The 16,914-nt window shown below is 37.4% G+C and overlaps 1 protein-coding gene across 1 annotated transcript in view; it reads left to right on the top strand.

Annotated features, from left to right (window-relative positions):
* The window catches only part of MAP1B (microtubule associated protein 1B), a 68,728-nt gene that overhangs the window by 30,464 nt on the left and 21,350 nt on the right, over nucleotides 1–16,914 (top strand). Inside the window, exons 3-4 of the mRNA XM_007422571.3 lie at nucleotides 13,163–13,245; nucleotides 15,151–15,291. Coding sequence (XP_007422633.1) covers nucleotides 13,163–13,245; nucleotides 15,151–15,291 — 224 coding nt within the window. The remainder of the gene's footprint in view (nucleotides 1–13,162; nucleotides 13,246–15,150; nucleotides 15,292–16,914) is intronic.

The following is a 16,914-nucleotide window of genomic DNA, read 5'->3' as shown; positions in this document are numbered from 1 at the left end:
TTTCTGGTATTTGTTTGTGGGCTGCTTCTGACAATTCCCTGAACCATCTTAACTATTCAGGGCCAGCCACCACATAGCATTCATTAATTAAGGCTGAGCTGTTAGCCCTATTATGTCTCTGACAAGGGCAATCTTTCTCAAGCAAGCTTCATACGTGGACTTCATATTCTAAAATATAAAGCATGGTAGAAGATATCTTAGGGTTCTGTCAAGAGACACATATCCATTCGGACAATGAAATAAGCTTAAACATATTAACACTGTGGAAGATCATTGATGCCAGGAAGTATTAGTTGTGTTTAAATAAATACAGATGGATAATTCAAACAATTAGGATTTCCTGAATGATTCAAATGTTATGAAAAATGCCTTTAGCTTTTTTAGGTTATGCAAAATATGGCACAGAAAAACCCTGCAATTTGACCAGAACAGCTTGAAATTATTGTTTGAAAGTTATCTTAGAGTATTACAATATTCAGATATTAGCAGGGACATCTGAAATAGACAAGAGTCAGGACTAATTGATAGTCTTATTTTAATATTTTAAATTGCTTCTTGAGACAATTTGGCTGAAAACAAGTATCACAACATGCAGATGATTACTCCTTAGTGTCCCCTAAACATCTGAGAAAATTACTATATAAGAGTCTATAAAACTGCCAGAGGAAACCTTTCTAAACCTATTAAAATGACAGAGAATCTTTTGGACTTTATGATATATTTATACTTCATAAAGGCAGTTCTTTACTATGAGATAGCAAAGTTACAAGAAACTGTAAAAACGGGATGTGAAGTACAAAGTTTTGAATATAGTTCATTAGAAAATCTAACTTAGGCTAGTTTTTCATTTTTCAGAAAAATAGCAATTCAGCAATTTGTATCTGAATTTATAAAAATGAATTATTTGGAATTGCAGTGATAAATAAATTATCATGAAAATATCTTAAGATAAATTATTCATTGGAGCTACATTTTGCCTTTACTCAAAAGCTCAAAGATACACAAGCACTCCTTCCAGTTTTTCTTATCAATAATCCTGATTTTTTTTTTTTTATCTGCACTCAGTCATTTCCAACTCTGCAGTGACTGCTTTTTGGATGAGTCCTTTTGCAGTTTTCAAGGCAAGGTGTTTCGGAAGTGGTTTGCCAGTGCCTCCTTCCTAGAGCAGAGCCCAGCTGGCAAGCGCAGGAGGCAGGGTTTCCGTTGCTTCGCACCCTTTTCAGGCGAGCGCGGCTTCTGCGCTACCGGCAACTGCTCCGACTGCACCAAAGCCACCTAGTCAGCTTCCATGGCTGAGGATGACTTGAATTTAGTGCAATCCTAGTCCAACACTTAACCATTACACCATATTGGTACAATGCATTCCTTATGTTCTGTTTCAAGGTTGCGGACACATTTTCCAAGGAGCAGAAGCAGATAACAGAAGACAAGTTGTAACCCAAAGACTTAGCAAAATAAAGTACCATTTGCTGTCCAAGAAGCAAAAGAGTAGACTAGTTACATTGCCAAAAATCACAAAGCCAAATCAGATAGATAGACAGCCAGCCCAGAAGTCAAGAATTCAAGAACAGGATGCACACAAGACACAAGCTAGGTTTTCAAACAGTTGTTTCCAACAAAGAGTGAAGGCAAAGCAAACTACATAAATCTCTCTGCCGGCAGCTGGCTGCAATTATTCAGGCCTCACCCTTTGCCTTGCGAGGAGTCTCTTTGATGGAAGCTGCTCTGCTCGCCTCTGCATACATCTGGATCTGGGGCTTGGGGGTCATGCCTCATCATCTGATTGCTTCAGCTTATCAGGAAATGCGGCTAATCAGCGTCAGATGCATCATGGCTTAATGATTCCTGAGGCTGGCATTTCACAGGCTCAGCTGGAGAAACATTGTCAGAATCAGGTTCAGAGTCAGACTCTGAATCGTGGCTCATGATACCTTATCCTTTTCTAATGTGTGTTACTTGCTGCAACATATAAATAGGATTCACACATGATACTAAACCAAACCATGAATAGTTCCATTCAAGAACTTAGTTGAGCCCAAATCATGATACTAAACCAAACCATGATTAGTTCCATTCAAGAACTTAGTTGAGCCTAAATCTCTCTCTCTGTGTATGTGTGAGTATACATATGTATGTATGTATGTATATATATATATATTCTACAGTTTTCAGCTCTGCTGTATCTCTGATCCATTAAAATTGCTTGTCATGCAAAGATCACCTGCAAGGTTTCATTATACTCTTATCTGCCTTCACAGACTCTCTCCTAAGAGTCTTGTAAGCATTGGGATGCGGGCAGCAATAAAACAATGTCATGTAACAGAAAATCCAGGGGGTTTAGAATCTGTATGGTAAAACACAGAGTCTATGAAATAAATATGTTTAATTTGAATTCTTAGTACAGGATGATAAATATTTATTGATAGTTAAATCTAAGAATTGTTGAAATAATTCCCATGAGTTGAAGAGATTGACTAGACACTTTTATTCAAACAGTTGAAAGAGTTTATTCAACTGAAACAGTTGAAACAGAAGGAGAAGGAAAGTAGCATTATAGGAAGTGAATCCATTTATCTGTGAATAGTGTCTTAATCAACATTAAAAAAACAACTTTGTAGTTAGACTATGATAGATCATCATCCCAAGGAAATAAATGTTGACTGTGCTGTCTTGGTACAGATGTTACGTAGCAGAAGTAAAAGATTTCCAATATCCACTAAGAGACAAAACCATATAAGAAGCAATCAACAAATTGGTAGTATGGCATCTGATGCTTTCCTCTTTCAGGAGATAGTGGAAGAAAAAACAGAATCCGAATGGTGAAATGTATAGAGAAAATGAATATATAATGCTGGAATTAAGCATCCTCCCTGGGATAGATGTAATTGACAATGGGAGGTCCTGGGCCTTGGGAACTGCGGGGCCTGGAAGGGAAAATGATGCTGCCTTTGGGGGGGAATGGGTGAGCCATAGTAGTATGGTGGTGATGGGTGGGAGATGAGGAGCAGGCAGCTCCTGGGGAACGTGGGATTGATGTTTAATACTGGTTTCTCTTTCCAGCTCCTTGGTCTCAGCCCCTGTACCTTCAGAGGCCCTGGTTTGAGTGAGATGGGTAATGACTAAATTTGAAATATTTATTTATTTATTGTTAAACTTGTATGCTGCCCATCTCCCCCAACGGGTGACTCTAAATAAGTAAATAATCTGCCACCTCAGTGTGCAGCACACTGTCATTAAGAATTATGGCATTTGGAAAAGAAAACAACACCTCTCTTAGTTTTAATAACCCCCAGGTGAGATTGTCCAGAGAACTCAATCTTCCTGGAACTGAAAGAAGTGTCCTTACTCCTCCGTGTGCTGGCTGTAAACCATTTGTCCTGAAGTAGAGCTTGTGATGCACTGCAAAAGCATTTATAATGGCATCTTCCCATTAAAGCACTATTCCTTTTTTGCTGCCCTCTGCTTGGAATTTTATATATATTTATTATAAGTTATGGTAGGTCAATCTACTTTCTTGCCAACAATGTGACCGAGACAGTTTACTGTCCCCTTTTCTCAACCCACAGCATCTTTTTGTACATCTTTTTGAGATAGTAGTGTTTCAAGTGAAGTTTTCATGCAGGAATAATGTGAATGTTATGAGCATCTATTGCTTGATGTTTTTCATGCATCACTAACAAGACAAATCCATCCAAGGCACTTGTGAATTACTATAACAACTTGGTAAACTAAAAAGCTAGTATTAGTTCATTAAGGAAAACATCACTACCTTTATTTTGCTTTAAAGAACAATTACAGTTACCCATTGGATTAGGAAACAGTACCATCAGTATGCTGATAGTATCTAGCTTTACGTCCCTATTCTGGGCCAAATTCATGAAGTTGTGTCAGTATTGTCCCAGTGCCAGGAGGCTATTGGGATCTGGGGTTAAACCCAAACAAGATGAAGTTGCTGTTTCCTCACTGAGGTTCCTGATGACTGGCTCTGGAGTTGTCTCTTAAGGGAAAGTACAGTACCCCTGAGAGAGCAGGTTAGTGACTTAGGGTTTCCCTGTACTCATAGCTACTGCTGGATGGGCAGGCGAAGAGTATGGCCAGGGGTTCTTTACCCAAATGTGGGTGGTGTGCCAATTGTGGCTGTTCCTGGAGTTTGAAATTCAAATGCAAAGTCTTATCATCACAAGTCTAGATTACTTCAATATGTTCTACATGAAGAAGGTGCATCCAGAAGTTACAATTGGTGCAAAATGCTGTGTCCTATTTGCTGGCAGGTTTGCTGGTTAACCTCCAAGGGCAGTTAACCACCATACCTGTGCTCAAGACTCTGCATTGGTTGCTGATAGGCTTCCAGGTGCAATTCAAAAACTGTTCTTAACCCATAGTCCTTTATGGCTTGGTAACAAGGTATCTGCAGGACCACATTCTCCAACTAGATTTGACCCATCCAGTGCGTTCATAATAGGAGAAGCTCTTGGCTGCTGAATGTCTCTGTAATAAAGGGGAGATAAGGCTAGGAAACAGTGTTTTTATGTTATGAGACTACCCCAATGGAGAATATTAGATACTCATTTAAAGCAGTGAAGACTGAACTATGCTAAAAGGCCTTTGGTAATCGGGTATCATCTTGTATGTAAGTGTGGCTTGTGAACTTTGGGATTGTTATTCTGTAGGATGGTCTGTGAGTTTAGAATTATTAAACTAAACTAAAGCTGATGATATTTAATTTTTTTTTTTTAATCCACACTCAATCGTTACCGATTCTGTGGCGACTGCCTGGACGAGTCCCTGCAGTTTTCAAGGCAAGGTGTTTCGGAAGTGGTTTGCCATTGCCTCCTTCCTAGAGCAGAGCCCAGCTGGCGAGCGCAGGAGGTGGGGTTTCCGTTGCTTCGCGCCTTTTCAGGCGTGTGCGGCTTCCGCGTTACCGGCAACTGGTCCTGTCTCCTTTGCAAGGCGCCACCAGCATTTTTCCTCCCACCGGGGTGAGAGTACCCATTTATCTACTCACGTAAGTTTTCGAGCTGCTGGGTTGGCAGGAGCTGGGGAGGAAGCAGGAGCCCACTCTGCTGCACAGAGCTGGGCTCGAACTGCTGAAGTATCGACCATTTCTGGCCAGAAACTTTCAGAGTCATTAAGCCACTGCGCCACCGCGTCCCCTGATATTTAATTACATGTGATTAAATCAAATCAAAATCAAATCAAATCTTTACTACAGTCATAGACCAGCATAAATTAAGCAAAAAATTTAAAGCCTTTAAAATTTCTATTCAACTAAATAGAAGAAAAGCAATTTAGGAGTTTTTGATTTATATATGTGTGTGATTGTGACCATTTTAGATAATGGCTCTAGCAGTTACCTTGGAATTCCAGCATTATTAAAACATAAATAGGAGCAGTGTGACAAGGTATAATATATACAACAGTTGTGAAGAAATGTTTATCCCCATGGTAAATAATAGGGGCAAAAGGTCAGCTGTTTGTCGGTGGTTGATTAATGGCAGTAGTTTGACAACAAATTAAATGTCACATAAAGTTGGCAAATGATGCAACAAATCAATATTTATTGATAAGAGTGGATACAATTATTTGGGTACCCAACACCATTAGATGCACACTTGATTTAAGACACACAGTTTACTTCAGAGATTTTCACAGAAAATTATTTGAGTGTTCAAAAGACTCTCTAAAATATTCAGATAGGCAATAATTAGAACAATTCCAAGCAGATTGTATTTTTGTGAGACAGCTGATGCCTCTTCTTGAAAGTTAGGAGTAGAACACAACTATCCATTATTAAAATTTACCAGTAAATATCAAGCCAATCTTCTGTTTCTTTTAAAAGTTCAGATAAAGTATTGTTTAATTTAGGTTTATGGGTATTCATCATATACATTGTTACTGATAAAAAACAACAGTTCTTTGTTTCCAGTACATGTTCCAACTAGATATTCCAAAGTATTTTTCACTACTGGCAAATGAGGATCAAAGTCTTGAAAGATGCCAGGATTGAAATACTACCCTTCCCCCTCAAAAAAATCACTGTGTGTATTTTGTATGTATTAATTTGATTTTGTTTTGCTTTGCAGTTAAATTACTTAATGAAATACCTGAGGGCGGAATGCTCTTTTTAACTTATTCCTAAATATTTTCTCAGTTCAGTTTTTGGATTTTGGAAAAAGCTTATAGCCTACAATTCTTTTAAATGTATTTACTACAGTTCATGTCTTACTGAACTCAGAGACTTTTATTTCTGAATAAATAAATATGCTCAGGATTGCATTGCAAAATGGCTTTAGTTTGATAAATAAAAGTTGTAGGAGAAGCAAATTACAAACAAATTACAAAATGCAAATTGCTAGAAACACATTTTAGGAAATGTGCAGTGTTATTTTGTCAGAGAATCTTGAAATATATTGGAAACATATTTGTTTCCTAATTTTCTAACGTGAATTGGTCTTAATATCCTATTGTTAGTTTTGTTTATTTAATTGATTTATATAGCTGCCCATCTCAACAACTCTGGGCAGCAAACAGTGATAAAGGAAAACAGATACATATACAAAAATTAAAATGCACAGTAGCCGAGAAAACCAACAATCATCTGTATAGCCAGGAGACAGGTCCCCTCACTCCAAACCATTGGATGACTTTACCCAGCAGCTTCATATAGATGTTAAAATAGGAGGGGAAAGAGAACTGAGCCTTGTGGCACCCCACAAAGTAGAGGATGTGGGCTGGACCTCTCCCCTGCAACCAGAGGAAGGAGGAGAACCAATGTAACACAGTGCCGCCCACCCCAACCCCTGGGGCTGGTCCAGAAGGATACCATGATTGATGGTATTGAAGGTGGCTGAGAGGTCAAGACTAAGGATGGATGCACTATTCCCATCCTGCTCCCACCAGAGGCCATCCACGAATATGATCAGTGCCATCTCAGTCCCATACCTAGGCCTGAATTCCAACTGATAGGGGTCCAGATAATCCATTTCTTCCAGTGTCCTCTGAAGCTGCAGCTCAATCATTTTCTCTACAACCTTCCCCCAAGATTTTGTACAGCACTTCTTATCATACATCTTGTTAGCCATAATAGAGAGATGAATAACTGAGACTTCAGAGTGAAGGAATGGCGAATTAAGACATCTCTGAAGGGAGCAGAGACAATGATGTGGCGAAGGCCAACAGATTGGCAACAAGTCCAGTCCAATGGTACCTCTCCAGTTAATGAGAAGATGAGAGATCACCCACTTGTGCTCCATATGGCTGCTCCTCACAAGGAGACTGCAGGACAGCAGTCAGCTCATGGGTTTGAGTGCCGGGAGACAATGAAAGCCATCGAGCTCTCAGCCATAGTGGAGCCTATATGGACATTGGGTTCATCAAACCTCACTTGCTAAACACCTTTGGAGTATAACTATTTTAAAGTTAAAAGAGCTCTTCCAAGCAACAAGTCTGAAGAACTAGCAGCTGAGTGAATGAAAGAAAAAATTGATTAACAATTTAAAGATTTTAAAGAATACAAAGTAAACGGCAAAAAGCTAGGTAAGAATTTAATTCAAGAAAGTTTGAAATGAACTAAGGGACCAGACAAATTTGAAATATTTGATTCAATATTTGAAATATTATAACTTTTGCTTTAAGACTTTTGAAATATTTAAAAACAACACAGTATCTTTGTGGGAACATACACTGTTTAGAATAGAGACAGAGTATGTGATTACAGAAGGACACTAGAGGGGACTAGAGGTTCCAGGCAAAAGGAAAAGAAAAGTCTGTTTTCTACTTTTGAATTTGATGAACAACAGTGAAACTTGCAAAAATGACAGCTAAAGGTATTGCATTGGAGATATTTCAAAGGATTTTTGAAAAAATGGGAAAGAAGCTCGCAGCTACAATGACAGCAACAATATCTGCTCACGTGAATGCACTATGTAAAAGAGATCTTAAAGAAGAAATGAAAGATGCGAAAGAGAATAATTTGGAAGAATTTACAGATTGACAGGACAAAGAGGTAAAACAAACCCCAGCCTATGTAGGAAAATAAAATAGAAATTGTGAACTATAAGACAGTGATGAAAACTAAAGTGGAAATACAAACGATAAGCCAAGAGATGAAAAAGGGCCTCATCACTAGATTTACAAAAGAGGGCTGTTAAAACCATGAAGAAACTCCCGAGGTAGGAGAAAAGAAAAATTGGATGGAGATCAAATCTTACGACACCATCTGAATGAAGCAAAGATTAAGGATGTTAAGAGCAAGAGAAAGGAATATAAAGTTGACCTGTTTGATCAGGGTTAAAACAAGAATTGTTTTATAAAGTTCTGGGAACTCTTTATGGACTTTTTGCTGATACTGGGCAGAAGTGTTAATAATTTCTGCATTTGTGGATGGATAAGGGTTGAGATATGGGAAGAAGTGATTTATGTAATGTAATATCAGACGGGGTAGAGAAATCCTAAATGTGCTTGTGCTTATAAAGGATATCAGAAGTCACGTCTTTAAATATTCTTTCCTTTTTCTTTTTTCTTTCTTCACTTTTCCTGTTCTTTCAATTCTTTTGCTACTGTTAAAATCTTTAATAAAAAGTATTTTTTTTTAAAAAAGAGAGATAAATAACTGACCAATTAAAACTAACAAGGGAGGGAAAGCATGCTGAACATGGCTTCTGAAATTATTTCAAGCTCCTTAATAATAGCTCCACCCTGAGACACATGACCAAGAGGAAGAACTGAAGAGGCTTAGAATGAAGGAATTGGCAATATTCTAAGCACTGCCCAACTGTGTCTTCAATGGGGATGCATTGGAGGAGTCTTTTCTTTGCAGCTTCCAGCCAGATCCAGCCCATTTTCAAATTCAGTCTTTTCTTTGCTGTCTTCTCTCCAGTATGACATTTGGTTGTGTTTTGCTCAGTTTTCAGAGTTATGCTGCTGATGGATAGGCCCTTTATATAATTTATTTCCAACATTCCATTGGATTGGAAAGAATAAACATGATTCCAGATTAAGCAATTCATTGTCCTCAATAAAAATAAATCTCAGTAAATGGAGATGGCTAATAAGAATATCCTGTAAATGTCATTCTAATTATGCTGCTTTTTCATGAGTTGATACTGTTCCTTTGGGTAAAATTTTAAAATCCCAAACATATGGTCCAGAGACCATGGGTAGAATGTTCTCCTCTCTGGGGAGTTGTCAATTCAGATTGATGATACATTTTTGGTTCCTGCCCGTGTGGATAAATTCTTTCAATATTAACCAAAGCTATACAAAACTTCTGAACTTACTTCTGAGTCAGTAGACATAGGTTTGAGTTACATATCAATTACATTTCAAGTATGTTTTCTCTGAGGTATGTTTAGTTTATGGGTTGTATTGAAGTTCAATGCATTTTACACATTACTTTCTCTTTCCAATATACTTTGTTGTTTATTAATGTGAATCCTGCCTTGCAATTTGCATTTATGTCATTATTCATCTCATATACAGAAATCAGGCTGTATTCTTGTGTTATCAGGGCTATTCTAATAAATATCCAGATAAGACTGTTATTGGAGATCAGCTATTATTTGTGTGTCTCTTAGCTGACACAGTACAGCACTTGCTTCCAATTATGTTGGTCAGTGCATTGCATTATTTTTCCATTCATGTATTGCTTCCAAGTACTTTGTTGATTTATTTTGTTTTCAGCTATAGTAAGACCTGAGCTTTCTGTGAGGTATGTAAAATGCTTATTCGTTGGAGACTGAGTTTTTGGAAAACCTGCCTATTTAAGAAGGGGAGGGTTAAGAGAAAGATAGTGCTTCCGGTCACTTATAAATGATTTCCCAGTTACTTCTTTAGCAGAAGCTGTGAGGCTATACTTTTGGGATCTCAGGAAAAAGTGTGTTTTTTCACTGTGTAAAATAGCAATGTGGTTATCCACATATTAGCCTTCCAGAGCTATAAAGGTTGAAAGACAAAATTTGGTACCATTTTGATTACATGGCAATCTACATTGGAACTGAATCTGTTCTACCTTCAAACTGAGCCTGGAATTTCTGCTTGATGTATTGGTCTAGGACATTTCAACTCCCATGAAAATTTGAAGGAGATCAAACCTTTCATTCTGAAAAAGTAAACATATTCCAGACTCATCTGGTGTTGCATGTAATTTATATACATGACTTTTGTTTGTTGTTAACAACCTACTCAAAGCAAATTTTCTGTCTGGATGAAAATGTTAAAGCATGGAATGCAGACTACTACTTACCATATCAAACATCTTGTCAAAATTTGCTGTATCTCATTTTTTTTAAAACATCTGAGAGTCACATGAATCTTTAAAAGCAAAATTCTTATTCTCTCTTTATGGCCTCTATTTTGCGCACATTAAAGGACATTTTCCAGTTGACAGGAAGAAGTTGGGCTTCATAAGCATCTCTAAGCTAATTTGCAAACAGATGCAGAAAATCCATCAGCCTGCTGCCATTTCAATTTTATCTTTGTTTTTCAAATGAAGATTCATTAGAAAGAATTGCTGACATGACATATGTTAAGTGCCTTGTGCTGCAGTATCTGCAGTAAATATATTATTCATACCATAAAAGTGATACTTAAGTGGAATCCTATGCATTTCAGAAGTAATCCCCTCTGAATATAGTGGGATTAATTCTCATGTAAACATATATTCCATTGGCAAATAGTTATTTTAAAGAACAAGGCGAAGGTGCTTTATGAATTTTTTCTCAAATGTTGAATGTTCCATAAATTATCAAATGGACTCCCTTTTTTTTAAAGGAACACTTTCCCTTGTTTTGTGGAACTTCTAGCGAGCATTTCATGGACTCTTCATGTTCAAATGTTTAGTTAGATGAAGTAGAGGAGCAAATTATGACTTTGTGCTATGATGGTGATATATTTGACTAACTTACTGAACATTCCTTAGACCTGTGACGAAAGATATGGCAATTTAGGTAACCAATATTAAACAAAACTACTCGTGTGGAAGCAGTGTCAAAGTTATGCTCTCTTTATTTACCAATAACTCTATTTATCATTTCAGAATGTAAACTTTATCTAAAATAAATGGCCTTGTCTACAAAACAAATGATGTATGGAATATAGACAAGATAAAACCATTAGTGTTGTAAAGGATTACTTGGCCATCTGACTGAAGTGTCAACATCTGACTGGCCATAAGAACTCTCTGAGCAAAAGAAATCCTTGACTAGGATGCATCTGTAGAATACTGTGTCGCCAGGAAATTTTTTTTAACTAGGGCCACCAGATTCAGGCTGCAAAAATCCAGCTGATATAGAAAACTGTTTATTTCCATCTTGTGATCAACTGTATTTTTGCAGCCCACATTTTGTAGCCCAGGAGTTTATTTAATCAAGGGGGTGATAGATGTCACAGACAGATGCCCTGAAAAGTGGGGGAGGGGGGAGAGATCCATGTACTATCAATATAGAACTAAGTAAGCCCCCTAACATATTATTGGGTAACATTTTACCATTAAGGAACTGGTATAATTAGAAATAGCATAGCCTTCTTCAACCATGCCCTCTAGGTGTATTGAAACCATAACTCCAAACATTCCCATCCAGGCTGGTTAGCATATAATTTTACTTTATAAGTACCACATGACCTCACAGTGGAGAAAGGTGTCTATTATGTTGTGGGAACTCACTTTGAAATTGCTGTACTGTTTGTATGAAACCATTGTAGACAGAGAATCACAATTAAGCCAACTTTATATTCCTCAATCTGAAGGCTAGGTATAGAATGTTTCCTTTATTGAAATTGAAAAAAATGGGTGCAGCTATAAACTTTATTTAACAAAGTGGAACTTACTTCTGAGTAACAGACATGAGTAGTTTATTAAGGCTGCAATCCTTTCCATTTGAAAGTAAAGCCCATAGTTTCAATGGGATTTATTTCTGAGTGAATATGTATGGTGCTTGTGAAAGAAAATGCTTCTAAAGAATTAAGTCTACATTCTAAACATTTGTTATTTATTTTAGACTGCTTATTTATTTTACAGCATTTATAAGTCACCCAACCTGATCAATTCTGGGTGGTGTACAGAAGCAAATACATGTCCCCTTTGTATCCTTCATAATGGACATTCTTCTTTATCTCTTATACACTTGGGATGCCTCTTTTAACGATGTGTTTGCCATCTGGAGTTTTTAATAAGGATTTCTATTCAGTGTATTAAAAAAGCCTGCCAACTGATTAATTGATGGTATCATTGCAAATCAATATTTTAATCAATGTAGCTAATCAATCAAACATTGTGACACTAGTGATTTTGTAAAAAGAATATAGAAAGGACTTTGAAAGAAGTACTTTATAGGACATTTTGTATTTGATTAAACAGGGATGAAATATTGTTGATTGTTATTGTATAATAATGCTCAAAGCTCAATGTTATAACTTAACCAGTACAAGTTAGTATTCTGAAGTACATTGAATTGAAAAATTTTACAAGTAAAATTTCCCCTGAAAATGCTGGATGCCTTGCCCCAAATAATCTGAACATATAGGGCTTCATATTCTTACAAAGCATCTTAGGGGAATGCCTGACTCCTAACAGATTAGTCTTTATGTCACTAGGTCAATCAATCAAATCTTTATTATGGTCATAGACCAGCATATATGTCACTAGGTTTTTAAAAGGAATGTATGTGCTTTTAAAAAATAGTATTATTTCAGACTTGTCAAATGAATTGTTTGCTCTCTGCATGCATTCTTTTGTCAAGACTGATTAATTCCTTTTAATAAAATGTGCCAAGCTTCTTTCCTGAGATGCTGGACTAATTGCCAGTTGGGTGCTTAAGCAGGGGCATTGCCTTCATAATCCCAGTGTAAATTGCTAATTAATCTTACTGCCTCTCTCAAACAAAGAAGCACCCATCAGAATGATGCCAAGAAAAGGAAAGTTAGAAAAAGCTATTGCTGGCAGTTAGGCTGAAAAATAAACACATTTCCAGAAATATGAAACGAAATGAATCAGATTTTTAAAAATCAGGCTTTTATGTGATTCATAATACTAAAATGTGGATTTTATTTTAAATGTTCTGAAAAAAAACAGTTTGCTTAGGAGAACACAAATGGGCATGAGGAAAGCATAAACACATTGAATGCAGGGTTTAAAGTTCATTTTTCTTTTCTTCCACATTCACAGGTCAGAAAATCCTTCACCACAGAAGTGATGTCTTAGAAACAGTTGTCCTGATTAACCCTTCAGATGAAGCAGTCAGTACTGAGGTAAAGTAATAAAAAAATCATAACTAGGCTGATATAGTTAACCAATATTATATGCGTATGCAATGAACATAAAATAACTCAAAAGCAATTAGGCCAGAGATGCTGATCTTTTACTCACAGTGGAATAGAATGCATGTCTACTGTGAAGTAAGTTCCACTGAGTTTAGTGTGATTTACATTCAGGTAATAGCATATAATAATATTGTAGGCTAATTTTGTTACATTTTCAGTGGCAGGCTTATCTCTCTTTTTTTTGTCATCCACATCTAGATGAAAATAAAACCTAAATATATGAATCAATGAGTAAATGATGTTGTTTCACATTCCATTCCGTTTCCTTGGTGACATTGTATATCTCCTTTTTTAATTTATGAGGAAAAGACAAATCACCTGAATATAACAAGAATCTGCATGGCAGACCAGTGGGAGTATCCTGTTTCTCTCACTGGTCAACAGCTTGTGACAAATCCATAAATACTCAGGGAGGCAGGTAACTTTTCTTAGGGCTTTCTACCAGCTTTCCAGAACAAATCCTAACAAATCCAGCCTATAATTTTCTGGAACCTTTTAGATTTTTTTTTCTTTTGAAAATTACTATTTTTTTTCTCATTTTTCATGGAGATTATTTTTAGGAGTAAATTATGTATTTTTTTAAAAGATTATAAAATTATTCAACAAACTGCTCACACTTATTTTATATCTCACTGATTTTTGTTTGTTTGTTACCCAAACAAAATTGTCCAAATGGATTAAGCCACAATACTGAGTCTCCTATAAACAGCTGTTTGTCTTTTAAAAGTTTTCAGGGTTGGGGATTTTTTTGGTAATGCGAACCCCATGGTTTTGTTTTTGTTTTGCTAAAGTTTGCATTTAGTTCTCATCTGAGCAAGTTTTTGATTTTTTTTAAACCAAGTCTTTTTCTTTTTAATAGTAATATAATAGACATTCCACATTATAAATTGATAACACTCTCCAAATGAATATTCAGCAAGAATTTTGTCAATTTCTTATTTTGTCCCCATTGCCAATCTCTGGATGCCACCTATGGCCCCCATTAAATAAATAAAATGTGGGAATATAATGCAGAAGCCACATATTAGTGAAATATTTCTGTTTGTTTGCTTTTTTTTCCCCTGGAAAAGGTAATTGCTTTGTAAAATGTGCTGGCAGCCTTCGTAGAGTTTTGCCACCAGGCACAGGAAACAAAAGAAGAGAATTCTGTTGTTAATGAGTCTAGTGCACTTAAGAGGGATGAAATAAAGTGGCATTCATGAGATAGTCAAGTACTAATCTCATTGTTTAATGATAATGATGAACAGGAAAGGGATGTAACCCGTTAAAAATAATGTTAGATTTTTATATCCCAACACAATTAGTGCCAAACCAGCATGGAATTTGCTTTTTTCTGCTTCCTTAAGCTTTTAGTGATCATCCTTGAACTCATTGTAAATGTTAATTCATTGAATCATAGGTGTCTGAAAGGAGGAGCAAATGAGCAAACATGCGATGTCCCAATGCAATCCAGATCTGGTAGCCCCTGTGTTGTGCAGATCAAATCGATTGCTTAGGACTGTTGTGACCATAGAAGCTTACTTTTCCAGACTTTCCAAACTTTTTAATGTTTACTGGATTTGCTTTTCTGTTCTTTTATCTTTATTGAGTTAACGTTATTGTTTTGCTTTTAAAAAAGTTCCCCCCTTTCATTTGCTATATGTGAGGTTTTTTTGTTTGTTTTACAAAACCATGTTCTATCCCCCACCTGAAACACAAGTATTCCTTCTTTTTTGGATAAATACAATCCAAAGGTAATCTATAACTTCCTTGAGGATGTTAATATTTTTTTCCTAGAGAAAGCATGAAGTGTAAAAGATGTTTCAAAGTCATTATTGGTATCTTCTACTGCAGGTGCGTTTAATGATAACAGATGCTGCACGACATAAGCTTCTGGTACTGACTGGGCAGAGCTTTGAAAATACAGGCGAACTCATTCTTCAGTCAGGATCTTTCTCATTTCAGAATTTCATTGAGATCTTCACTGACCAAGAGGTTTGTTTCTTAGTTGTTGCTACTGTATACAGATAGTCCCCAGTTTAAGAATGAATTCTGTTCCCGAGGTCTGTCCTTAAGTCAAATTTGTATGTAAGCCAGAACAGTACAATTGAATAATATTGTATAAATAGTATTGTGTATTTAACTCAATTCATTGTGTATTTAACTCGAATTTTGCTACAGTAGGCTCCGTTCTTAACTATGGGTCACTGGGCGTTCTTAATCTGTGGACTACCTGTAACTTAATGCGACATAAGTTTTGTTTGTACATTTAATTGTACAGTAGATACATCAATTTAATGTTTTTGAAGAGGATTAAAAAAATCAGATAGTTACCCATAATGCTATTCATTTTTAAAATACTATGCAGACTGCAGAACAAGGAATAAAAAATAGCCAGTTTTATTTATTTATTTGCTTACAATTTTTGTAACCATCCCCAGCCTAAAGATTCTGGACACCATACAACAAAGCGGATAAACCCAGAGTATACAGGTAGTCCTCAGTTAACTACCGCTCGTTCAGCGACTGTTCAAAGTTATGACAGCACTGAACGAGTGGTGGTTACAACCGGTTCTTGAAGTTATGGCTGTCCCAGCACCCCTGCAGTCCTGTGATCACGATCCCGGCGCTGGGCAACCAGCTTGCACTTGTGTTGATTGCAGCATCCTGTGGTCATGTGATCACAATTTGCAACCTTCTCTGCCAGCTTCCCACAAGCAAAGTCAATGGGGAAGTTGGCAGGAAAGTTTGCAAGTTGCTTAGGTAAGTCTCCCCTGCCCATGCACCCTCCCCCAGCCCCTCTGCACTTGTGCTGCACCTCCCCAGCCACCCATACACCCTTGCATGCCCTCCCTGAGCCTCACTGCACTCGTGCCACACCTCCCTGGCCACTTGCACACCTTCCCCTGAGCAGCAGCCACCCCAAGCCCCAGTGCACTTGCACCGCACCTCCCTGGCCACTCACACAGTCTCCCCTGCCACTTGCAGACTCTTGCACACCCTCCCTGAGCCTCGCTGCACTCATGCCACACCTCCCCAGCCACCCACACACCCTTGTGCACCTGTCCCACCCAGCAGCAGCCATTTAGCTGCCTGCCAGCATACTTGCAAGCTGCCTGGGACTTGCAACTTCCTGCCAGCTTCCCCATGGAGTTTGGTTGTAGGAAGCTGGCAGGAAGTTGCAAGGAGGTGCTTGCCAAACAACCCATGATCTTAACAACAGCAATGGGAACTGCAGGGATTGCTGTCACTAAGCAATGCAGTCACATGAAGTTGCGCTTTATGACTGCATTGCTTAGCAATGGAAATTCCAGTCCTAACTGGCATCATAACCCAAGGACTACCTGTAATGTTTATCAATCATTCCAATATGAGTGTCTCTAAACAATCATCTAGGGTTCAAAACGTGATGGAATAAGCTTGTTTTAACTGCCTTGCAAAATGCCAAGAAGGAGGGTGTTGCATGAACTTCAGCAAACCCTTTTGAGATGTTTTTATTGGTTGGGCAGCTTCAGTCCTTGGAAAGCAATGCCACACCACATAGGGCCTTGAAGGGATAACAAGCCATTTGAATTGGCCAGGAAGTTAGTGGCTATACTGGTAGCCACTATAGCAAAT

This window comes from Python bivittatus, unplaced genomic scaffold (assembly GCF_059951505.1).
Source record: "Python bivittatus isolate LINGU-HERP-01145 unplaced genomic scaffold, Pbiv_v1 ctg000850_np1212, whole genome shotgun sequence".
Taxonomy (NCBI): domain Eukaryota; kingdom Metazoa; phylum Chordata; class Lepidosauria; order Squamata; family Pythonidae; genus Python; species Python bivittatus.
Note: the sequence above shows the minus strand (reverse complement) of the source record. Positions and strands in the feature narration are given on the sequence as shown.